This window comes from Falco cherrug, chromosome 5 (assembly GCF_023634085.1).
Source record: "Falco cherrug isolate bFalChe1 chromosome 5, bFalChe1.pri, whole genome shotgun sequence".
Classification (NCBI taxonomy): domain Eukaryota; kingdom Metazoa; phylum Chordata; class Aves; order Falconiformes; family Falconidae; genus Falco; species Falco cherrug.
The window spans coordinates 35,012,404-35,037,481 of record NC_073701.1 but is presented as its reverse complement, the minus strand read 5'-3'; the positions used below and the strand labels follow the sequence as shown (position 1 = coordinate 35,037,481).

The 25,078-nt window shown below is 45.7% G+C and overlaps 1 protein-coding gene across 3 annotated transcripts in view; it reads left to right on the top strand.

The window, feature by feature from the left end:
• Positions 1-150: 150 nt before the first annotated feature.
• TMEM184B (transmembrane protein 184B) overlaps positions 151-25,078 on the top strand; it is a 30,621-nt gene continuing 5,693 nt past the window's right edge. Inside the window, exons 1-7 of one of the 3 annotated variants that reach the window (XM_055712605.1) lie at positions 151-366; positions 13,329-13,588; positions 16,123-16,288; positions 19,724-19,814; positions 20,354-20,429; positions 23,496-23,587; positions 23,884-24,053. In XM_055712605.1, the coding sequence (XP_055568580.1) occupies positions 13,388-13,588; positions 16,123-16,288; positions 19,724-19,814; positions 20,354-20,429; positions 23,496-23,587; positions 23,884-24,053 (796 nt within the window). In that variant the 5' untranslated portion in view covers positions 151-366; positions 13,329-13,387. Of the gene's footprint in view, positions 367-6,812; positions 6,833-13,328; positions 13,589-16,122; positions 16,289-19,723; positions 19,815-20,353; positions 20,430-23,495; positions 23,588-23,883; positions 24,054-25,078 lie in introns of those variants that run through there. The other 2 variants (XM_055712606.1, XM_027816062.2) reach the window with 2 other exon arrangements.

Below are 25,078 nucleotides of genomic sequence, written 5' to 3'. Positions count from 1 at the left end.
AGGGAAACGCGGGTCGCTGCAGCAACCGAGCCCAGCCACCCACACCGGCCGAGCGCCGGCGCCGCCCCTTTAAGAGCTGGGCGGTTACGTCACCCAGCTCTCCCGCTGCCCCGCCCCCGCCCGCGCGCGGAGTGGGCGGGGCGTGCCGTACCATGCGCAGGCGCGGAGGGCCGGGGTGGGCCCGGCGTCGCCATGGGCTCCTGAGGCCCGCAGCGCCCCCGCGCCGGTGCCGGCGCCCGCCCGCCCGCGGGGCAGCGGGGCAGGGCCCGACCCGACCGGATCCGACCCGACCTGACCCCTCCTGACCCCTCCTCACCCTCACGGGCCGAGCCCAGCCCAGCCTAGCCCCGCCCCGCCCGCCGGGAGGTAAGACGTGGCGGGGGCAGGGTGGCCGGGGCGCGGGGCGGGCGTGAGGGGCCGCGCTGGCGGGGGGGCGGGGGGGTGCTCGCCGAGACCCCCACAAAGGCCTTACGCACCGCTTCGGCCTGGCGTGGTCGCGACCTCCGCCCCCCCGCCCAGCCCCCCTAATCCTACCTCCTCCCGTTCCCCAGCGTGGCTTGCGCGATCCCCGCGGTGCGGCCCCCCCAGCCCCCCTACCCATTCTCCCGGTGTGCCGCCCCCCTTCCCCTCCGTACAGCCCCCGCCACTGCCCCTCGACGCAGGCGGCCACCCCCGGCCTCTCCCCACCACCCGCTTTCCTCCTGCCTGGCCTCCATGCACACACACGCACCATCCCGCGCCTCCCCACAAGCTCCCATGCAGCCCCCCGCGCCGCCCACATAATTCCCCCCCTCCTCTCAGCATGTCCCTGCTGCAGCCCACCCGGCCTCCCCATGCCCCATCCCTGCCCCTGGTGCTGTCACGCTTCTCAGTGGTGCTGGGTGGGTGTCACTGTCTGCGAGGGTGTGTTCTGCCCCAGCTGGGCTGGGAGCACGGTAGACCCAAGCAGGGTGGTGGGCACTGGGTTTGTGTTTGCTGTGCCTCCTCTGGTTCAGGCTGAATGGACTAACGGGGAGACACAGTACGTGTGCTGATGTGGTAGGTGAGGAGGCTGTTACAGGCCCTGTGTGCTCCTGTAGTGCAGCTGAGTTGTGATGGGTCTTGTTTGGATGCTCACAGTGCCTTGAAATTTCAGTTGCACCGCGAAGGCTAATTCTATCTTGGGAACTGCAACGCGTAGTGGAAAGAGGGCTTTGGAAGAACATGTGAGTGACTGAATTCTGATGAATTGTGCTCCAGAAAAGGGACTGGAGTGGTTTCAGAGACAGCTCTATCAAAGCTGCCTGGAACACTGTGAAGCTGTCAAGAGGAGGAGGAGTGGGAAACGTAGAGGAAATACTGAAGATGGTTCCTGCTTACAGAAAGTTTGAAACTGCTTTTGCAGTGTAAGGGGCTCAAACAGGAGTTATTGTTGAAGACATAGGCAGGCTTCCCTAGAGAGGAGACTGTTTACCTCCATTAAAGTGAAAAATAGAAGGTATTGATCAGTAATAGGGCAAAGGCTAACAGGATGAATAGAAATGTCTATTTCCTGTCCTGCAAGAAAAAGACAACAGTAGATGAAAATGTGATAAAGCATACATCCCACTAAAAGAGTCTTGGCTTTTTTAACGTAATAGTTAACTGTTCTTTGGAACTTAAACTTGCTGGAAGTTACCCTTGAGTCTAAAAGCCTAGCAGCCTCCCTGAAAGGGACCAGAGATTTCTCTAGAAATGTTTGTGTTTTTCAGGTTTCTAATACTACAGGTTTGTATTTGTGTGGTGCTTTTGGAAAAAATAAACTCTCACACTTTTAGGATATTGACCAAGTACTAAACAATAGGCTTTAGGGGGAGCTTTTCTTAGGGTGAAGGTATTCCACAAAGACCAACTTCAGGCTTTTTTTTCACCATTGTCCCCCCCAAAAATGGGCTTCAAGTCTGCTCTGGTCCAGTGGAGCAATTTTGAAGTCCTTAATACTGCCATTGATATGGTTGTGCTGTAAACCTTAAGTGGCATGTGTGCAGCAGCTGGCTGGCTATCTCTGCACCTAGGGCAGAAGTGATTCGGTCTTGCTGTAAAATGATCGGGAAAGCATTGCTACCGAAGTCAGTGTTTCTAACCAGTTTGGTGGTGTGGGAAGATGCTTTTCTTTGTGTTCTGCTCAGGTCTCTACAATCAGTTTAGATTGCTGAATGGGTTGTGTTTTGGAAATGTGGGGCAAGGGGAAGAACACCTCCCAATCATTCAGGCATCTGTTGTACTTTTATTTGTCTGTCTCCCTGGGACATGTGGCAGTTCGAAGGGGAGGTTCTTAAACATGCACAAGCTGGTCAGAAAATAAAGTTCAACGTGACTAGCTGGTTTGGCATAACAAAAGCATTCTGAGCTGGCTGGTTTCTAACAATTTGACAGAATCCAGCTAGAAATGTGCCTTGTTCTCTGTCAGCTTGTTTGCCTGTTTGCTGGTAGCAGGCTGGGAGATGAGCTTTTGCAGTTTGCAGTTGTGGGATTAGGGTTCTTTTCTTCTTGTGCATAAAGGAGGGGTGGGTTGGTTTTTTCCCTCAACTCATAATTAAAATAACTTTCAAAACACCTCCCCCCCAAATGTCAGTGCCTTTACCCAGTTTCTACTGTTAGCTAAAACATCTAATAATCATGTTCTGACTTAAGACAACAACCCTTCATCCCTCCTCCCCTCCTGTTTAATTGGCTTATGTTTGCAGCGATGGAGATGAGCTCTTGCCTGCTCCTTCTAGAGCAGAAATGCCAGTTTCATTTTCCAGCAGCTCAAAGGATGTCTTTGAGCACTTCCAGCAATGGCTGGTGGGAGCAGTAAATACCTCAGGAGGTGTTTGTGATTTGGTCTTAGCTGCTTCAAGAGCGTTACATTGTTCAAAGTATTGAAGGCTGGGGTTAAATAGGAAGTTGCAAGTCAGACTTGCTGATTTCTGAGGGGCCACTGCTGTGACTAGTTTTCACAGGGTTTCCAGGCTAAAACTGAGGAAACCAAGGATGTAAAGCAGCAGTGAATGTACAGGTTCGGCTGTCTGCAGAATCAAGAGAATAGTACAGCCTCTGAGAGAAATTGTACTTAACCATTGCACGGTAGAGCTCTCCTAGCATAGGACTGTGGCTAGCTCTCTGCGTAACAAAGCTGCTGTGTGTTACTGAACAGCCAGGGCTGGGGGAAGAAGCTTTTCTCTCTTTTAGAGCTTGTGACTGATTGCACTCGCTGAGGCCCTGGAAAATTGAGGTGTTGTAGAGAATAGTGTTCTGTTTGCGTTGTGTGTGCTGACTTGCCCATCTGTTTGCTTGGAGTGGTGTGTGTGTGTTGTATGTGCTGTTCTTGCTTCTTCCCAAACCTCTTGCGGTTTGCTTTCTTGTGGTGGAACAGTGGTTTCCTGCCAAGACATTACAACCTACCAGAACACTTGGGACTCTGAAAGCCGTTTGACACTGTGATGAGAGAGATTAAAACACTTATTTAGAATAACTGCAAAATATGATAGAGCTTGGACTGGAAATACCCTTTTGAAAAGGTGTTTGTTGGTGGTTTAGGGTTTTTTTTCTTTTTTTCCTCCCTCATGGACTACTTTGGGAGAGAGCAACTGGACATGTTTTCAGAGAAGCAATTCCCCAGGAAGGTTTTAGAGTTGAAAATCTGCCAGCTAAAGCAGTGAGTTGCAGCCAGCCTCCAGGAGTCTCACCTCTGAGTCTTCCACCTCTAGGAAGAGGCAGGGGACTGGATGTACTTGCGTATAGCCAGGTTCTCTCTAGTCTTTGAAAATCAGCTCAACCTTGATGGGTCTTTTGTTTGTGGTTGTGTAAGGAACATGTCCGGGAAGGCAACAGAGCAAGCTGTGTCCAGGGAAAATGCAGTGTATAGGCAAGTTGCCCAGGAACTGTGCTATATCTGAGTGTGACCACATCTTTATAGCCCCTGAGGGGCATAATTTAAAGGAAATCTGAAGAGGGAAATAACTTATGTGCAGCATTTAATGTCCTTTAATCCATAGAGTATCTGGATGTTTGTCTCCCCACGCTCAAGTCTATCTCTGGACTGAAATGATAGGAATATGGCCGTTACTGTCTTACAGTCACAATCCCTGGGAGTCTGATGATATTGAAAGGATCAGCTATTTGAGGGCATTGTATAATGGAGAGCGACCAAGAGCATAGAGGGATGGTGTCACAGCCTCTAATTTTTTGTTTAACCTGAAAATGTTCCTCTCTGCGTGGGTATGTTGTACATCTGGCCCCAGTCAACTCTGTGGCAAAAAGGTAGAAAAAGGTCTCTCTGGTTCTACAAAGAAAATGACTGTAACATGTTATGTAGTGCAGCAGTAAGGCTTCGAGTAGGAGATGAGATAATACCTTAAAAGCTGACCTTGCCGGCCCAGCGTTCCCTCCCCAGGTTACAAAGTATGACATGGATGCTATTGGAGGCTGCTGAGCTGATTGCCTGGGAGCATGCGGTTGCCTGGTCATCACAGATGCAGCCCATGCAGCAGTAACGTTAAGTAGCTATGCCTCTGTCCAAGTCACTTAAAATGAACCTGGACAAGCCAGTCACCTGAGGAGGCAGATTAGAAAAGAGTGAATTTCTCTCCATGGCTCACCACATCTTGTCTCCTTCTTGCCAGCTTTGCTAGGAGAGGCTGGTTAGTGGTGGGTAAAGCTATTTGCAGCTAATTGTCCCATGGGAGCTGGGAGTGTCCTCTGTCCTCCATACTCTGCTGAATTTCAGACTTTCTTTCCCCTGTCTCAATGGCTTTGTGATGGCACTGATTTTACAGCAGAGTTTTAAGCTAGAAGTTAATCCTATAAATTCCTATTTAGACAACTTCATCCAACTGGGTAATGTAATGTTACGGTGTCTGGAAAAATTTGGTTGCATTTTTATCTTTTTTTTTTTTTTAAGTGCACACCTGATGTGCCCCTTTATGTACAGAAAAAAATGCATGGCTGTTGCTGACTTCACAGACGGGGGGGGAGGATTTCAGAATCACCTTGAACTGTTTTAGTAGCTGTTGGCATCTGTCAGCTTCTGACAGTATTGGTGACTTCTCTGCAAACCTCTGTGGTCAGCTTCAGTGCTGCGTCAGGAAAGGGTGAGCAGCTTCTAGCCACTCTTGGGATGTAGGTAGCCTTTGGAAGAGGATGCTGAGCAAGGTTTTCCCCTCTGATGCTGTTTCTACTTGCTGTGCTTTAGCCAGCAAGGGTGAGAATGGTTTCTTCCCCCAAGCACTGCTCTCAGCCTGTGAGCTTCCAGAGGTGACTTTCCTGTAAGGGAAGTGCTGTATCTGTGCTCATTCTCTAACTAGCAAAGCTGTAATGCTGATGTATCTAGGGCTTGGCATTTCTGTGTGGGGAGGAACTCTCCTCTCCCAGGAGTCCAGGAATACAGAGCTCCTAATCCTGTTTTTAGAAGTTTGAATCTGTAGGGGTTTTGTTTTTCTTGATGGAGTAGCAGGGCAGGAGAGAAGTGTGGAGGGGTCAGTGTTGAACAGGAGTGATGAAATCAGGAGTTGGTGATTTTGGGGAATTAAGAAGAGGATGCATGTATCTTATGTCCAGAATTAAAAACAAACAAACAAACAACCCAGCAACAACCCAGAAACAAAAATAAGCAGATCAGATGTTATCTTAGCAATAACAGGATGGCTTCATAGTGAGTGGCTTTGGGTGCTTTGTTGAGAATCACTGGTTTTACTTCTGCAGTGCTCATCACTGCTATGTATTTGCATTGGAGAATAATTGCTAGGGAAGTCAGATGTGCCATCTGCCTCATATGCATCGCTGCACAGTTGCCTAGGCTTGTGATAAGATGTCTGACTTATTCCAGCACATTTACTTACTGAATTTAAATATGGATCTGATCTGATAGATTCTGTATGTTGCATTCTATGTGAAAGGTATGTTCCAGTATAAAAAACCCCTCCCATCATGCGTGGCTGCCATGAGTTCAGTGGCTTTTGATCCTGCTGTAGAGTTTGACTTCTGATTCTTTTTAGAGTAACTGTATACCCTGTGGCAACTTTAAAACTGTTGTCTCCTCTGTCTTGGCCCTCAGAGGTGGCAAAGGGTGAATGCAAGTAGTGGTGGAATAAGTTCTGATTTGACTTTGTTCCTGAGAATTTGGAAAATGAAATGCAAACTTCCTCTGTCATACTGGACATAAGTGTTTACAACACATCCTTTTTCTTGTTGTCTCTTTCTCCCCTGCCAGTTGCAGAATATCTTTGTAGTCTTTCTGTGTTTCTCCCCTGAGAGCAGAGGGCTGGACTGGTTTGTGTGGAGTGGGATTGCTGGGAATATGGGAAAGGGAAGCAGCGCATGGCCCAAGTGTGCTTGATCCTGCTCTCAAAGGAGCGGTTGGAAGGTTGGGGAACATCCCTTCTCCTTCTCTCCCTCCCTCTTTCTCTGTTTTCCCTAGCCCCTTCCAAAAAAGGGACTGGATGTTGGATGTTGACCTATCACAAAAGTGGGTCAGTCCAACAAAAAAACAAAACAAAACAAAAACCCAAAAAACTCCCCAAAAAAACAAGAGGAGGAGGATGGGGGGAGGAGGGCTGTGTGACTACAGCGAGACAACAAAAATTAATAGAGCAGAAAACTCTGGAATGAAGAGTGCATGGCTCAGGGTAAAAGGGTTTTATTGTTGATTCTGGGTTTTTAAATGGGTGCATGGGGAAGGGAAGCTGCTTTCTCTTTGGGTGACTGTGTGTGGATTGGCAAAACGGGTGGGGGCTGTGTGAGCTGGGAGTGGAGGAGAATCCTGTGATATTCTCAGTGTTTAATTTCCTTAAAAAGAGAAAAGAAGTTGCATGGCCTTTTTGAAGGTTAAATTGTGCGTATGGTATGATCTTATGTATATGTAGGTATTGGATCATCTCTTGAATATGGCTTAGTGGGTGTGTACCTTGCTCTGTGGTTTAGTCCTTCTAGGTGCCTGACTCCTCTGCCTTCTACTTCTGAGGCTAATGGTCTTTCTGCACCGCTTGTGCTGACACTACTGTTTTTATGTCCCAGTGACACTTTTCTCTTGTTTCACTGACTGTACTGACAGCTGTTTTGAAAATTGTGACTGGGCAAAATGTCTTCAGCATTCAGACTGCTTATTCCTCTGGAGACCTAACGTTGTGAAGAACTGCATTTGGATGTGAATTTGTTGTGCAGAGAGAGAAGTGCATTAAGCTGATATGAAGTGCAGTAACTGTAGATTCAATCACTGTGTTTTGTAAATCTGGTCAAATGCCTGTCTTCTAGCTGAGTTATGTGTGTGTGCCTGTGTATGAAGTGCATATTGTGGGGTGACTTTCGCTGACGTGACATTAAGAAGGCTTTACCCACCATGAATAGTAAAATGTAAATGAGTTGCACTAGTAAAAATTGCATGTTGCGTCACACACTTAACTCACAGCTTGTTTCAGAAGTGCTGCTGGAGAGCTTAAAAATGCACTGTTGGGGCCTTTTCATGTCTCATAGCTACGTAAACTAGATGCCAACCTAGAAAGCAAAAGCAGTTTTAAGAGGTAATACATTTTAAAGCGTTTGATTTTCTTTTGTTGCTATCACTGATTTGAGCTGCACCAGTGACACTCTTACTATACAATGTTATTTTGTCCTGACTCTCTACCTTCTCTTCTTCCTACCTTTTCCCAAATCAGCTGGTGATGCTATGTCTTTGTGGATTGAAAAGACCTTAAACCAACTATTAATTTGCAGTATATGCTTAACACAAAGGAAAGAGCTGATCCCAGTTGGCAATTCTAGGCATTCTTAAAATAGTCTAAAATAAGCCTTGAACCATTTTGTCCTGTGTGTTTGTACACCTTGTTAAGCCTAGGGGACATTCTGAAAACCATGAAGCTCCTGCTTTCACTAATGCAGAGCTCTTGTTTGTGTCCTAATAGGTGCAGAAAATTCAGACTATGTCATCCACTGCATGGCACTTCTGCTTTTGTCTTTTTGTGTCCAGAATCAGGATAATTTAATGGAAAAACTGTTGGAGGAATAAGAATTTAAGAGGGGAGCAGGAAATGGTTTTGTGGTATGTTAACATAAACAAAGCTCAGCATGGTGGATATTTAAAACTACAGTAAGTGTGGAGTAGGTTTTAAGGAGGAGCAATTTCTTGCTTCATAGCTTTCCAGGAGAACCTTGCAGCGAGGTCATGCATGTTTTGTTGTATCATGTCTTGTACAGCAGAAGGAGGCTTAGCTGTTAAGACTCTTTCATGGGATAGCTTTGTGTATCATTCTTTGCTCCCTCAGCAGTTTAGAAATAAATACTTTAGCCTTGGAGGAGATGATCTATTTTAAAAACAGTTTGTATGTGCAGATGGCAGAGAATGGCTTTCATTTCATTTGGGGTTCTTTTCCTACTGCCACCAGGGCAAAGCAATTGCGTTGTCACCAACAGCACAACGGAGCAGGTCTTGCTTGGAGCAGGCAGCCCACTCCTCCTTTACTAGACTCTGTGATTGAATATGTGTTCAGAACTGAAGGACCAAGCTTTAACATTTCTTCCCTCCTCTTACCCCACTTCTGTTGTGTCAGACATGGGGTTTATGTATTTATGTTTGTTTATGTTATGTAGAAATAGCTCCTCGTCACTGGTAACGTTTTCCATGCCTTTATGCAAGCCCAGAACTGAAGATTCTTGTTTTCACTTATGCCATATCCCTTTGGTTTATTGTTCTGATTTTATTTTCAGTGGAAGAAGCTGCCATGTTAATGTTAGAGACAGAAGGCCTGTTTCCAAAAGGTACAGGAATGGCAATCTGCTCCTGATCGAGAATTACTGTGCTGCTGTATTTCTGTGGATGCAGGCCCTGTGGACATGTCCCCACTAGCTTTACATGAGTGTGGTGTCTCTAACAGAACTGCTCCCCATGCAGGTTGGAGCCCCTTCCCTATCAAGGATCTCAGTTATAGTGGTTTGCATCTCTAGGTTTTTATCAGGATAGTTATCTTGATAAAAATAGCGCATGCTTTGCTTTACTTTCTTTTCTCCTCCTTGCACTGAGAGCAGACTCAAGTAGTCCTAAAGTGCTTTCAGAAGATCTGTTAGGTAAGTTTAAGTCAGTAGTAGGTTGGTGTTTAAGCTAATGCCTTAGCAGTACAAGGTCTTGTCTTGCTCTAATGTGTGTAACTTGTAATGGCACCTGGGCAGGAACACATTGCAGCTTATTGGGAATGGGGGTGTCATCTCTGCCTTCCATGTTTGGGGTTGTTGGGCTACACTAGGGCTGTGTGAGGTCTATACCCATGTAGAGGAATCTTACCAGCTGATCCAAGTTTCCTGTGGCCATCTTGAAATACACCTAAGCCCGTGTCCGAAAGCCCTGTGCGTTTACCCAGATGTACTCTTCTGTCTGTGTGTTTCCAGTTTCCAAAGTTTGGTGCTTTTCCTGGCTCTCCGTTCTCCTGGTCCTGTCTGAGACATGCTATATTGCAGGTTACCTGCGGGGGGAGCACGGTAGTCAGCTGGAGACGGGGGAGCTTCAAGAGTGAAATTTAGAAGTGTTGAAATGTTTTCCTTTGGTATAATCAGCAGAACCCTCCGTTAGAGGGAGAGTAAGTATGCAAGTGACTTTACTCTCTCTTGAAATGGAAGCAATAAGGTGCAGGTGAAAGAGATGGGCAGAGAAAAAAGGATATGGCAGATGAGTAAGGAACTCTTTAACATTTCTCATGCATTAGATTGGTTTGGTTTGTACTACATTGGTAATTCAAGTTTCCAAATGCCCCTAATTTGCCATATGGTCATGTCAAGTACCCTGGTTTGGTACCTCACAGTGCTGGGAACTGTACAGGCAGAGAACAAAAAGATGGTTGTCCCAAGGAGCTTAAAATGCACAAGAAACAACAGAGAGATATAGCCAGATGGGAGGAGTACACAGAAAAGAGATCACAGCTAGTAGCCTAAATGTTGTCAGGTTGTTGCACAGCTGGAGTAGCAAAGTGGGAGACTGGAGAAGATAGAGGTGAATGTAAAATGGCTTTGTGGCTGCTGGAAAAGGCATTTTTCTCTGGACGTGAGATGAAGCAGGAAGGTATGTGTTGTGGCACTGACACTGGGGTGCGATGGAGGTAGGTGTCCAAGAAACAAGTATCAAAATGCATTTACTGTGTCAGGTAAGAGGGAAGCTACTTACACCAGGGTGCTCAATCTGTAGCTTGTCAAGGCAGCGTGTTTGCTGTGATGTGCTCTGAGGCACCACCTTTGCTGGAAGCCTGTTCTAATGATGTGCTGGGCTTGCGTCCTGTTGCACAGTAAGGAAGAGGCATCTTGGAGACAAGGCCTCTTAAGAGTTGCCATAGCCCACCCTCATGTTTTTCTTTTTAACAAGACAAAAGAGGAGCTAGCAGACTCTGGGCTGGTGTTGGTAAATGAGTTGGAATCCACTTGCCTGGTTAAGGTTCCAATCATCCATGCTATTACCTATTTTTTAAATATAGTACAGAATTGCTCTTACAGTGTCAGCTTATTGCGTACAGTGGTGTTTCATAATAGCTTTGTGCACTGCTTATACCTGTCACTGTGGCAATGCTATATGGGACTTCAGGAGATTAGAAGGGATAATTTGGAAGGTGTATGTTAGTTCGGCAGATTTGTGAGTACAGTGTTCCTTCGTGTTTCACTAGCAAGGAAAATGAACTGGAAGCTGACGTTTACAACCAATAAAAAGTATCACGCAATTAATAAGTTGTCTTTGGGGGCAACCCTGAGAAGCAGAGAGGGTTGCTTGTGGAGTGAGGTTTGGGGTAGGAAAAGTGGAGCCCTATTAAGAAAGTTTGTGTGTTTTCTTTCAGAACACAGGGCTGGAAAGAGTTATTAGTTTCAATAGCTGTGTGAATTAGAGGGGATTAGGTGAAGAATGATGCGTAGTCATGTAATTAATGACAGTTGATGTATAATCACAAGGGGGCAGTGTTAAGGTTACATACACAGCTTGAACTTGTAAGTAAGTGTCCTTGCTTCTGAATACATGACCCTTGTCACATCAAAATGCTTGTTGATCACTTTTTGCTGCTTCAGCTTCTTTTAAAATGACTGTAGAGAAGCAGAGGAATTCCCTTTCAGATCTTCAGTTCTGCTGATGTTACTGGCACTACATTTGGGTCTGTGCTATCAATGTGGTTTGATTAGCTCAAATGTAGAGCTCCAGGATCTGTCCCTTCTGCCACTGGTGGTCTGCAGTAGAGATCCTCTCCCCCATGAACTTTAGGAAGGGCTTAGCAGCTTCCTCTCTTGCATAACTCCCAAAGTGCACTGGGATGTGCAGGATTGCAGCTGGCTGGACTTTATTTAGAGCTAGGTTAACCACAGGTGCATCTGCTCTGATTTCATTTGAGATCTGCCCTTTGTGAGTTTAGTGGAAACACTCTCAGCACTGTGAGTGTCCAGTCACTTTAGATGTCACTTGGGTAGAAATCCCTTTCTTCTCAAAGCATAAAAACCTTGCTACCTTGTGACATCTCCATCCAGCCTTTGTCTGCCCAAATTTTTAGATACAGATAATGTGCTGTGTGTGTATGCTATGAAACTTAAAACAATTAAGTTTTGTGTGCTGATCAGGACTGGAAGGGAATTACTCTTCAGTATGTGCAGTTATGGAAAGCTGTAACTCAGAGCAGGGATATTTTGGAAAAAGAATGGCTGGAAAGAACAAAGAAAAGCCAAGTCTGGTGATTGTTTTGTAAATTGAACCATAACAGTTGTGCAGCTCCCTCTATAGTAAGATAATACCTGCTTAAACAGATCTGGATATTTCCAGGACTTGTATTTGTTCTCTTCCCCCTGAGGAAGCAAGCAGAAATGAGGTGGAATGTGGTGTAAGTACCATCAGAGTGCTGCACGCCACTGGTGCAAGTGTGTGGTTTGGAAAAGCATGTGCTGGAGGAGCCATTTGCGCACCTCAGTGTGCATGTGGAAGTGATTTGCTTCTGGCCCTCTGCTTTTACTGGGTGCTTGTTCCCCGATTTGCGCTGTGGCTTTGGGTGAACCAAGGCTGGGGCAGTTCATCTGCAGGTATGTGTTCTTTTTTGTGTTCTGCTGTGACCTGTCAGTAAATGACATACACGTCCTTCCCTGCTGCAGCTGTAAGCTGTGGCAATGGACTGTTGGCTTTTCTAAGGTCCTTTCCGTCTGCTGATCTTAAAGGCTTGTGTGAGAGCTACGTCTTGCACTTTTACAGAAAGGGTATCCCAAAAACTATTAGGAAGTTATTGGGAGGTGGCAGTATGAAGCTGTTCCTCTTGATAACCCTGTCTTTACTACAACCACATCAGAAACAGCTCTTCTAGTGGGTAGAACCAACGGCTGCCACCTTGCGATCTTGGTTTAAGTGGATTATCTTCCTCCAATCCAAACGTCACATTAGAACCTGCTTACAACCAAATTGAAAATAATAGCCGCTTTAGATCTTAGACCTTCAAGAATTTGTTCCATTAAAAGAAAATAGCTTTTCATCCACAAAATGACCAAGGGTCATGCTGCCTTGAAATCTTGCATATCCTTGTATTCTGGGTATGTTTTCATGGGTCAACTGGCTTTTAAAAGCCAATCAGGTTAAACTCACATCACGTAGAAAACAATGCTAAGTTAGAATGAATGACAGGCTGGCTAAGTGTACCATGTCATGCAGTGTTTGGTAAAAGTATCACTTTCGTGTTCTTCTAGTGAGGAGAGCTTTCAGAGCATATCCTTCCAATGAAGGTGCTTTGGATTGAGTGTGGATTTGGGTTGAGTATGGATTTCAAAATGGCAGTAGGGGAGCACGGATTGTTTGCTGGAGGAATAAGGATGCTCTTCTTTCCCCCTTGCTGTGCAGTGACACTTTGTGGTACATATTCTTGTTGCCTGCTGCTGCTTGTTCCACTGCCTTCAAGATGAAACCATAAGACTAAGACTCTGGCAGGCTAACCGTAAGACTAGGAGACAGCAGAATAGTCAGTGCTTTTGTGAAAAGTAGAGCTGTTAATTTAGGTGTGCCCATCATCTTCCAGTATGGATTATTTAGATACTTCATTCTGGTCTCAGGTGAATGCTGTGTTCATCTTGTTCTAAAATATTTTTGTTGCAGAAGGGTGGTGACAACGGCGGCGGCAGTGTTTCATGGTCTTGGGGAGGCTGTGTTGAGTGGTAGAGAGGTTCCTGAGTACCACATGATTTCTTGTATCATGAGGGGTGGCAGTGGCAGGCTTTTCCAGGTCCTGTTTGTAAAGCATGTGAGCAGCCTGGTGAAAGGCATGTGAGAGATGTAAAGTACTGTCACTGTTATGCTCCTGAGTCATTTCAGCCTGGTTCAGTTGCTTTTTGGTTCTCTTCCTTGACAGGTCTTGGCTTGTGGGTGGCTCTGTAGAATCCCAACTGGAACGTCACACCAGAAAGCACCATGATAGTGATGACTGACGTCACTGTGGCCCCCAGATTGGGGTCAGCTGCCACCACTCCAGCTGTGGCTCCCAACTTCTCCTGGATGCCGGAGGATGGCAGCCCCACAGCTGTGGAGCAGCCAATATTCCTCATGACCACTGCTGCTCAGGCTATCTCAGGTTTCTTTGTGTGGACAGCTTTGCTCATCACCTGCCATCAGGTAAAACCTGTCACTCATACTTCTCACCCTTTTTCCGCACGTGGAGGAACACATTTGATCCCCTGGCATAACTCTGACAGATACAACTGTGTGATGGGGATTTGCAGACTCTGGAGTGGTACTGGAACCTCTTATTTGGGGTCTAATTTATTATCTGTGCTGATCAAGGTGGTGACTTTTATATGAAGGCCTTTTTACACCCAGGTCCAGACTGTTTCCATAGTGTGAATTGAGAGAAAGCAAACTCCTTAAAACTAGGAGATGTAAAACATTTGGCCATCTCTTGAGTGTTTGCAGAAAGGTGTGTTATCTCAAGCCATCCTTTCCCAGGTCTTGTAGCTGAACCTAGCAATTTTGTTATTGTGTCAGCTGTTAGCTGAATGATCGTGGTCATCTGTTGTTTGACATACCTCCTTTGATCTCCTGTGCCAGTGGGTTCCACAAGCTGAACTCCACTGCAGAAAGGAGTAGCAGGAAATGTTTTATTTTAATTTTTTTCCCCCTCCCCTCTTTCTGAGGCAGGTGTCCTGGGAGCCAGAACAAGTCAAACCCTGCATCCTGTTCCCTACCTCTCTTTCATGCGGTTGTCATGTGAACTGAAAAACACAGTGGGGACCCACAAGCCTTGTTATTTATCAACCTGTGTTTTGTACCTGTCGGTCCGTAGATTCCAGAGTGATGACTAGTATCTAGAAAACTACAGCCTATTGATGGAGTATAGTGGCTAGTGAAGTTCAAAAATAGATTAGTGACTGATGAATAAGAGTAACCCCTGCAGTCTCACAAGCTTGGGTAACAATTACAAGTGCCATGGATCCTCTTGTCAAATTGATCACCTGCTGAGGGTAGGAAGAAACCTTTCCTCTGCAGTATAGCATTGCATAGTTAGGCATTGATGCCCTTCTCTGAAGAAACCAATGGAGGTCAGTACCAGAGAGACACTGTTGATTGAAATGCACTGTTGTCCTCTTACAAGGCAACAGTTCTTGTGCTCTCGTAGGCGCATGAATTGCAGGGCTCTTGTGACATCCCAAGGGCAAAGCTTGGAGTCATCTGAACTCTGGCGTCAGCTGTTCCTGTGCTGGATGAGATGCGTTACTGGGATTGTCACAAGGAAAAAATATCCCTAAGGTTTGTTAGTTTATTTTCAACTTGTTCTCCTCAGGAAGTGAGGGGTTTTTGAGCACCTCATGGGTTGGGGAGAGGAAACCCCATGGGAGAGAAGTATTTTGAGCCCTTCAGTTGACTTTGACCAAATCTGGCTGGGAGGCAAGGAGAGGTGAGCAACAGACAGCTGGGGAGAGTCACCCCCCTCTCCCTTACAAGGGAAAGGTGAGATCATCAACGTATGCTTCGTTAGACCATGGAGAATCCTCACAGCACTCCTGAATGCAGAGTGAAGCTTCAGACAAATGCTTGTGCCTCTTCAGGCAGCAAAATCGGTTAGTTGTGAGGCATGTATGTAATAAGCCAGCTGTTACTAATTCCAGCAGTTGGGACAGCAGCTTGATGAGGGTTGCTGTATGGAGGCCTTGCCGCTGGAGAATGTGCCCTCTGCTGACTTTGGTCGACAGCGTACCCGCAACTTGTGCCAAAGCTCTGGCCGTGTTATTACACCATTACAGGAGTGGTGCTCATCTTCAGGGTATGTTTGTGGTCAATACCTTTTCCAGGAGGTGGATATTGTGTGAAAAAGCATCTTAGGTGTGGGATTTAATGATGGCTAACAAACTATGAGTGGTGGGAGCAGGTAGGGTGGGGACACTGTGCTCCCCCAGCCAGTGACTTAGAGGGATTGGCATGTGTGCAGACAGACAAAACAAGTGGTGTGGCTGTGTGGTTCCTTTGAGCACACTGCACGAGCTTGGTCATCCCTTAGTGGCTGATACTTTGCAGCTGTGCTGTCACCAATGTGCAGAACAGCATTTTTTGAGCAGATGGGCTGTGGCTTATCAGCTCTTGGCAGTGCTGTGAAGGGCTCTCTTAGGTTGTTTCAGGTGAAAGTCTCAAAAGCATGCAAAACTGCCAAGAGAGTGAGAGTGTTTGCAATGAGCTTGCGCTTAAGTGCATGTACCTGCCCTCTTCAGAGAAAAGCAGCCTGCAGTGTGGTGAATCTTAGGTACTTAGGATAGCAGGAATATAGCACTGATAATTGGGAAAAAGAGGTATGAACAAAAGAATACGGGCAGGGTGATGATAACAGTAAATTAATTTCCTATAAAAAACTAGGTTAGAAATGCCTCCACTTCTTTTCCTCTTCCTTACCTCTCCCTGCAAACTAAGGGATGTTATATCAATACCATATGATACAGTGTTGGGGTTTTTTTTAGTGGTTTGTTGTTTTTATTTATTTATTTATTTTTGGGGGTGGGGTTTTATTGTGGTTTTTTTTTCTTAATCACCTTGAGGCTGCTGGAGGCAATTGAGCTGATTTACTGAGTTTGTTTTTCCTGGACCAACTGACTCTCCAGTTCTCCTTTTTCCTCTCTACTCCATATACTGCTGATCCTGGTCTCCCCTCTCTGTCCTCTCAGATCTACATGCATCTTCGCTGCTATAGCTGCCCAAATGAACAGCGCTACATTGTTCGGATCCTCTTCATTGTGCCCATTTATGCCTTTGACTCATGGCTCAGTCTCCTGTTCTTCACCAATGACCAGTACTATGTTTACTTTGGCACAGTGCGGGACTGCTATGAAGGTAAGGAGGGGTCGCACAGAAAATGGGGGAGGTGGGAAGTCTCTGCCCTGAGAAAACTTTTGCTTCTGTTTGGGAACGTGGTGGAAGCATCACTGTCACCTACTGAGACAGAGTTTTACCTTGTGCCTCACTGGATGATCATGGCTTGTTTAGTGACTGAAAATCATAGAATCATAGGATAGCTTGGGTCAGGAAAGACCTCTGAAGATCATCTAGTGCAACTTCTCTGCCGTGTGCTGGGACGTCTTTCACTAGATTGAGTTACTTAAAGCCCTGTCCAACCTGACCTTCTCCCTTGCTGGCCTCTGAGCATGACAAGACATGTTGAGCCTTCTCTCCAATGTTCTGTAGAGACAAATTTTATGATTTTCTGTGGGTCCTTTGCTTCAGGAAGGTGTAAAGTCAAATATCTGATTCTACCTGGGTGTTACAAAGCGGGGTATCAGTTAGCCCCTGGCTCTTCTAACAGCACTTACTCAGCAGCCAGGCACTTGCTTTGTCCTGTTTTCCTGGTGCAGTTTGCTAGCAATGTATTCTTCTGGTCCCATCCTGCAGCCACTTGTGTGCTTGCACAGGGCAGCACAGCCACCACATGCTGGGGTTTGTGAGGTGTAACAGCTTTGGAGTCCTGCAGAAGAGAGGGTGCCATGTTCAGGATGAGTTAACGATTGCTTTGGTTTTGGTTTATCTGCTGCAGATAATGCCACTAGCGTTGCATGAGAGGGAAACAGTTACTCTCCAGTAAAGGCTATCTAAACTTCCTCTGTTATTGCTTCCAGAAAGAAGCCTCTACCACCCAGCAGGAGAAACTGCACTCTGGCAGTGTATTTTTGAGGACAGTTTATCACCATACCCTCATTAAATTGTAACTCCTTGGTGCAGCTGTTTTGGTGAGATCTGCATTGCAGAGAGGTGCCCCTGGCCATGTGAACAAGTTAATCAGCTGAAAGGACCAGCAGGGCCTCCTTCACATCCACAACAATGCTCTGAGATGCAGCAGCAGATGGCAAATGCACACACGTGATTCAGAAGGCATCTTTGTTTGGGCTTGGGGGTTTTTTTCCTTCCCTGCTCTACATGCATGTGTAGGTCTAGCAGGAAGCTCTGTGAAACTCCTCTCCTAGCAACAGCCAGTATCCCTCTGCCTCGCTTGCTGGGGAAGTTTGCAAACATCTGAGCATCTGCTCAGGAGACAGCCTGTGCTCCGGAGGTTGCCTCAGCACTTTAGGCTATGCAAGAAGACTACAGGTGGAGGTGAAAGCACCTTTGGTCAGCAGGTTCTCTCCCTTGGTTTTTCTGGGAAATGCTTTGAAACAGCAGGCTTTTTGTTCTTTCCCCTTCCTTGTCATCTACCTTATCCGTTCTTTTTTTGGGAAGGTTTTGGATAACGAAGTGGGGAGGAGCTGTTAGGGAATGGAGGGAGAAGACCCTACAAATTACGTTTTGAAAGCTGTCTTGGGCCATTTATGAGCTGCATTTCACAGTGTGCATTAGGAGGAGCATGTTTTGGTGTTGCTCTTTCACATGACTCTGCTGCTGTACAAACCTGGGTGTCGGTAACACTGACACAAGTAGATTTATTTAATTTTTTTTTTGATGTCGTGAGCACCGTCTGATGAATGTGGATCAGGAATGGGAGAAGAGCTCTTTTCCTGGTGTGGTCAGCTTTGATAGTTAGCACTCATTTCTTTTGGGGATGGAGTGGCAGATATTTCCCCCTCTCTTTGTTACTTGTTTTTGTTTGTTTTTCTCTGATGTCATTTCTTCCCTAGTGCTTTTGGAATGGGCAGCTGGTATTGTAATGACCACACCGGAGGGCAGGTGTCACTGGAGGGCAATAGGAAAAGCTCAGCTTTTCTTCCTCTGGGTGCTGTCATCTAAGCTGCAGGAAAATTGCAGGCAAAAGGGGTTACCACAGTTATTTAAGTAAGTTTTCCACGGTTGATATTTTCTCTCCTAATTAAGGCTTTTGCAAAATCATGGCTGTGTGAACATACCTAACTTTGTTCAATAACAAGGATTACAGATGGAATAACAATACCCAATTACATACATAGAAGCAGGTATACCACTGGTTTTTATCTGCTGTAGCATTCTTGCCAGCTAGGCATGTCTACAATCCATAAATATAACGTTTTGAGACTATGAGCATTTTGGAGTGCGTTGAGTACCTCCTTTCCAGGGCATAGTTTGGATGCTTCTAGAAGAATTAGAGGTGATGTCTGTCTCTGACTTTGGAAGTTCATCCATGCAGGTAGACTGACCTCAGGTCTAATAACCAGCTGCTTGGTGAGGTCACCTTATCAGCACTGCACATTATTAGGCTTTTGTCTTATTTCAAAATTCCTTGAGATTTCTGTTTCCATCCCAAGTTATTTTCTCTTTGTATTATGTCAATGCTGGGGGCCAAAACCAGAATTTGAGTGTTGGCATTCCAGGGAATGTCCCGGTATAGACTGCCATAGAAAATAACGTTGAAAGAGGGATCACCTGGTGTGTCATTTTGCCCGAAGGCTGTATGTGGCAAACTTAGGGGTACAGTCCTTGCCCTAAAAATCTTACAACTGTATGAGGAAGCACCAGTGATTATAACCAGTCAAGTGTCGCAGACAGGGCACATACAGGCTTACTCCGTGCACAGTTAAGTGGGTTTGGATCCCATGAAAAGTAAACATGTCTGTAGTTATGATGAGAGCCCTCCCCACAGTGTCTTCACCTCAGTTTATATGTATCAGCAAAACTGAATCTTGAAGAGAATTGAAATGGAGTGGAGTATTAGCGGTCAGTCTGAGAAGGCTCTTCCTCATCTGTACCAGATTGCTGGGGAAGGCAGAAAAGAGGTGGCTCAAGGAGAAGGCTATTCCATACACAAGAGGTTTCAACTTTCTGAAGAAATGAAGCACAGCCTGGTTTTCAAAAATGTCCACCAGACATGAAAACAGAGTTTTGCTGATGGGTAAAAATCCTCTGTGTCTCCAACTCTTATGTCTATAGCTGGTTACCTTGGAGAGAGAAACTGTGTTCATCTCCTAAAAGGTTAAATACAGAAGATAAGATATGGTTGATGGATCACAGATAATTTTCCAGATTACTTAGTACCACTGTAATGTGCTGGAATAATGCACAGGATCCCTGTAAAGAATGGCATCTTACAGATGCCAAGTAAAACAGAGACTGACCACAGTTTCAAATGGTCGTGTGACCCTTTTGGCATGAGTCATGGAACTGGTCTGGGACCTTGGCCAAACTCCAGTTCAGATAGTCTTGTGAGTGCTGAGGTAGGTCTATAAATGCAGTGAAAATAATCTGGAGTGCTTTGAAGGGAAAGATGCTGCATAAGCAGTCCCTGCTAATGTTTGGTCTGTTGCCTGTATTCTTGGTCCTTGCACCTGTTTTAAGTTGGTTGTCATTTTACTCTGATTGATGTCTTTGCAGCCTTTGTAATATACAACTTTCTCAGCCTGTGCTATGAGTACTTGGGAGGGGAGAGCTCCATCATGTCTGAGATCAGAGGGAAACCAATTGAGTGAGTATTTATTGTGCTTACAGCATGACACTCTTTTCCTCCTGTGCTCATCTACCGTGTCTCTATGCCTGCCCTGAAAAACTGTCAGGTGGCTAATGTCTGTTGGGACTGGGCAGCATGGATGATGGTGATTTACCAGTATGCTTCTCTGAGACAAATCAGGCTGATCACATCCTCTTAGACAAGCTGGATGGATTCACAGCTTTTTTGGACACCTGCCTACTTCTTTGTTTCTTTTCTTATTCCCTCCTTCTTTGAATCTTTTCTGTCTTCAGTTGGTTGTGTGTGTGCTTCCTCTAGGATCTGTGTTTTTCCCCATGCTACTCTGTTTAAAAAAAAATAAAAAAATTGGAATGTGGAGTCAGGATGTTGTTTTAAATGTGTGTCTGAAAGAGGGTATGTCTGTAACTGTAATCATGGTTGGAGAAAGCACCAGTCCTGCAACTTTGCTACAGAGAGGTAGACAAAGAGGGTAGGAGTCTTGCACTCTAGCCCAAATCTTGTTTCTAAACCCTGTCATCTTGTGTTGGCTCTTTCAGGTCCAGCTGTGTATACGGGACTTGCTGCCTGTGGGGAAAGACCTATTCAATTGGATTCCTGAGGTTCTGCAAACAGGTATGTGCTAGAGGAGCTGTGCCATCCTCCAGAAGTGAATGAAGTGTGTAGGGGTGGCAACGGTGCCTTTTGCTGCCGAGCTTCTGAGGTGAGCAATCCTTTGAGGGGGTTTATAATAGCGTTTTGAGAGGCCTGCAGACTGCTGAGAAGAGGGGTATTTTGGGATTTGTTTGTTTTGAATGATCTTAACACTTTCTACTCAACCCCACATCAGGAAGGCCTTAGCAAAAGACCCAGTTTATCTCCTGGATCTGATGTTAGCCTTGGGAAGAAATTCCAATTTCCTTTTCCCTTTCTGAATTGCAGAGGTCCCAACTTTAAGAAACTGATGGCTGTGTTGTGTTGCAGACACCCCACAGTTGTGTAACAGCCTCCTGAATTCCCAATGCTGCTGTTGTGGTTTGGAGTTGAGGAGGGGGTGGAAGTTGAGCGTGACACAATGCTTTGTAGGAGGAACCGAGCATTGCTCACCGTGCGTGTGTGTGTCTGTGCTGAATTTGGTATGTCGAGGGGGAGGGAATGGGAGAGATCTAAACCTCGATACAACCCTTGTCTGCTCATCCCAGGTCAGTCATTTCTGGGTGCCATGAAACAGCAGGTGAGTTTCAAGGCTTTGCTCACTTGCATAAATGACCACATGAGGTTCTGCTGGATACAGTGTGAAGCAGATCTGGTTCTTTGAAAGGGCTCAGGTCATTGTAATTCCAGTCACTGGGTCTAGATACCTGCCCTGGCTTCTTGTCCACATTGTGACCTGTCTTCTGTGTTTTAGCAATATGCAGGAACATCAAAGGTACAATGCAGCCTCATAGTAATACCCAGTGTTAATCTCTGCCGCACAGTTGGCCTTTCTGAGGATCACATCTTTCTTTCCTCTGTTCTGTTTGTCTCTGTCCTCATGACTTTCCTGTTTTCTTGCCTGATGCTTTATTTTCCAACCTACTCTCAGTATGTTGCTTTGCCCGTTTCTCTTGGGCTTCATTTGTGCACCCTTTGTTTGATTTGATGCATTACCTATTCTTTTTGCTCCTAATGTTAACTTTTACCTTTTAAGTATGTCATAAGTAGATGTAACACCCATCAAGGTGAATTAGTGCCAGAGAAATTATTTCCCTTGGACCTTGTTTCTCATATTCCACAGGCTCTGGCAGTTGTCTCTATACGGGTTACATTTGGAAAGTTTTTTTCACAACAATGAAGACTAGAAGCACTTTTTTTGGGGGGTGGGTGGGTGTTCTGCTGGCTTTAATAAATCCTCAGCTCATTTGGTAACTGGCTTAGGTGGGTATTTTTCTTTTCCTTTGCTGCTATCTGGAAGCAGTTCTCCTAATCAGGCCTGGCCTTTGCCAACTTAAGTCTGCTGTGGAGGCTGTGAGGCAAGTGTCTTGCTTCCATCCTTCTTGCCTTGAACTTAAACGTTACCTTGGTGAGAAATCTTTGACACAAAGACTCACTTTCTGGTACTTCTAGACTTCCAGGATTGCTGAGTAACACCTGTCAATGCAAATTCGTAGGAAGACTGGTGTGAAAGGGCATCAGAGCACCTATCAATGCTGGCCTGTGTGGTATCCATCACTGTGGCGATCAGGAAGAAGAATATGCTGCAAGGACCACCTTGCCCATTTTATCCGTGTTTTCAGCACTCCTGTTGCCTCCCATCACCACCTGCCCATTTTCTTTGCAGCCCCTTTCATCCCGAAGGAATGTCTATGTTATAAATCTTCACCCCCACCCCAGGCTGTTCTCGTGCAGGTGCCTGCTGTGGGTCTGTCGGTCTGCCTGCATTGCCTGTGGCCCTCCAGCAGCTGCGTGGTTTGCTGGTGGCTGTGGTGTAAAACCTGGACAGCTTGTTTCCTTAAAGTTGTCTTGATCAAGATTCTTTGCTGGGTCTCTGGTGACCCTCACAGATTGGTCACACACCATCCATGTGCTTCCTGTATGCTGTAGCATCTTCTAGGGAAGCAACTAAAAATAGGACATGGTGGTTTGGATTGCAGGGAAATGGTTAAAACATCCCCAGATTGGAAGGAGGGGAAGCTTAGAGGACAGAGTTGTTTACCAATTAGCTTGACCTTTTCCAGTTCGCATATTTACAGTGACTCACTAACTGGCATGTGCTGGGGTTTTTAATCTCCTTGAAGTCTTATGACCACTAACAAATTGCATCGTATCCAAAGCAATTGTTCCTGTTTGGTTTTGCTCTCTTTCCATACGCAGCCCTCCATACGTGTGCACAGTTCAGCACTTGCCCAGGCTCTTCCAGCGTCCTTCAGGGAGACATGGGTGACATTTTTAGGGTTATAACCCTCCACTCTCTTAGGACCTTGAAGTTCAGTGTCTCCAGAAAGGTGAAGAATGGGGTGGCTTTGAGGAGAGGAGTCATCCCAATAGGAGCAGTGATTTATAGTGGTGGAATGGATAGAGCTGATCCCACGTGCCATGGAGTCTTTGGGGAGACTCAGTAAAGGTTGTGTGGCTGACAACAGAATAGCTCTTAACTTCTGTCTGGCAACACACACTGCTATGTATACAAAAATGCCTTAATATGGTGGCAGTTGTCAAAATTCTTCCTCGGAGAGCTGGGTTCCCCTCCTATCCAGGGGACTTGTTTGCCTAGCTTTATGGCAGCTATGGATTGAAGTTTGCTTCCCTTCCCTAATATTCCTTTATTAAACTTGCTGTGTCTGTACCATAGCACAGTGTGGGAATATTTTTTTTTGGTTTTCATGCTATTACCGTGCATAAATGTGCTGCAGCACAGCTTATGAAAAACGGTTCTAGAAGAGAGCAGCTGAGCAGCTTCTAGGAGCAACCTATAGAGATGGTTTTTCCCAAATTGGACAAGCAGATAGCACACATACTTCTTCTGAATCTCTTTTAGCTCCTTTTGGGTGCTGCAGTCCTCAAGCATGATCCATTAACAAGTGGCGGGGTCAGACTCCTCGCTGGGGCTGGATTGTGCTGCCTTGCTGAGTTGTCCCAGTGGACACTCCATTGTGGTGCTCGTTTGGGAACCTGGCCTCTTGCACCTCCTGCCTTCTCATTCCTCCTCTTTCATTCCTGTAGGCTACCCTGCAGTTCTGTGTGGTGAAGCCCCTCATGGCGATCAGCACAGTCATCCTTCAGGCCTTTGGCAAGTACCAGGATGGCGACTTTGAGTAAGTTTGTTTGTCTAGCATGCAAACTTTGGCTGCCCCTTCTCTGCCCAGCTGTGCTTATTGTTGGTGTGTGTGCTGGGCTATGGGAAAAGACAGGGGGACAACATAGGCTAAATATGTACGTAAGAAAGAGGGCAGGGGTAAGCCTGTTGGTTTCAGGTTTTTTCTGCCTTGCTTAGGGGAGGGAATGGGAAGGGAGGCAGGAAGAAAATGGAGTTGTAGAACTCCCCAGTGAAAGCGGCAAGGGGAAAAGATCATGCTGAAATTTCAGGCATTCCTGTATCTTCTCTTTCCAGTGTAACCAGTGGCTACCTCTATGTGACGATCATCTACAACATCTCTGTCAGCCTGGCACTGTATGCTCTCTTCCTTTTCTACTTTGCTACACGGGAGCTGCTCAGTCCCTATAGCCCAGTCCTCAAGTTCTTCATGGTGAAGTCTGTCATCTTCCTGTCCTTCTGGCAAGGTGAGCTGCTTTTCCCTTCCCTTGGTAGGCACAAAGAGCTCTCTGCAGGGGCTCAAGAAACTAGAGTTGATAGAGCAGATGCTAATTAATAACCAGAATGTCTTTCTGTATTATTACTATATTTGTTTTATAGTCTTTCATTGCTTTTCTCTGGGAAACCAGTTTTGCTCATTTTCATCTTTGTTTTTGTGTTCCTGAATCCTTACTAGCCTTGTGCTTGTGCACATGTATGTGCATATCTGCCTGGCAAAATCAGCTGTTCAGATGAAGAGTCCTTTGCATTCCTGGAACCATCATAAAGCAGAAGCTGCCAACACTTTATCTGCATGCTGCCATTTTATTGATTAAGGTGGCACATCTAAAAATTTTGAGCACTTTTTTTTTTAAGTGCTCTATAAATAAAATTTTAATGGTATGTCTGTGATTCATGTGAAGCAGCAAGCTGGCTGAATGCAGCGTGTGCTGCCACAGAGCCACCACCAAGCAGGACATTCAGAATACGTACACATGATGCAGAGGCACATTCAGAAAGCTGAAATTCCACCTAAGCTTAGTGCTCCTTACTAATTGGCTCTAAGCATTTCCGTGTTCAGTGCCCTATTTAGGTTTACTGAGTTGCACTTCAAAGACTAATTGAATAGGAACTTAGGTGGAATTCAGACTGTTGGAGTATGGCCTGTCCTCCCTGTCTACAAACTAATAAGCTGCCTAGTATCTTGAGACATCTGGTCACACGCTGTCTGCCTTTTGTGGAATTCTTCAGCCACCTGGCTATGGACAGGGAGAAACAACTTTCTTGCAGCGGTGTGTTGAAAACACTTTATGCTTAAATGAAAATCTCTGGTACTTCAATTTTTGCTCCAGCTAGTGGAAGTGCTGAGATCACAAAAGTGCTCGCAGAAAAATCTGACTGCTTTTTTACTCTTTTGGACTTGATTTCAAGTCCTGCAGCAGCTAGTTCCATCAGTTGAGAATAGAAGCGGGTTAGTGTTTGAACATTTTTTGCTTAAACGTGTTTGTGTTGT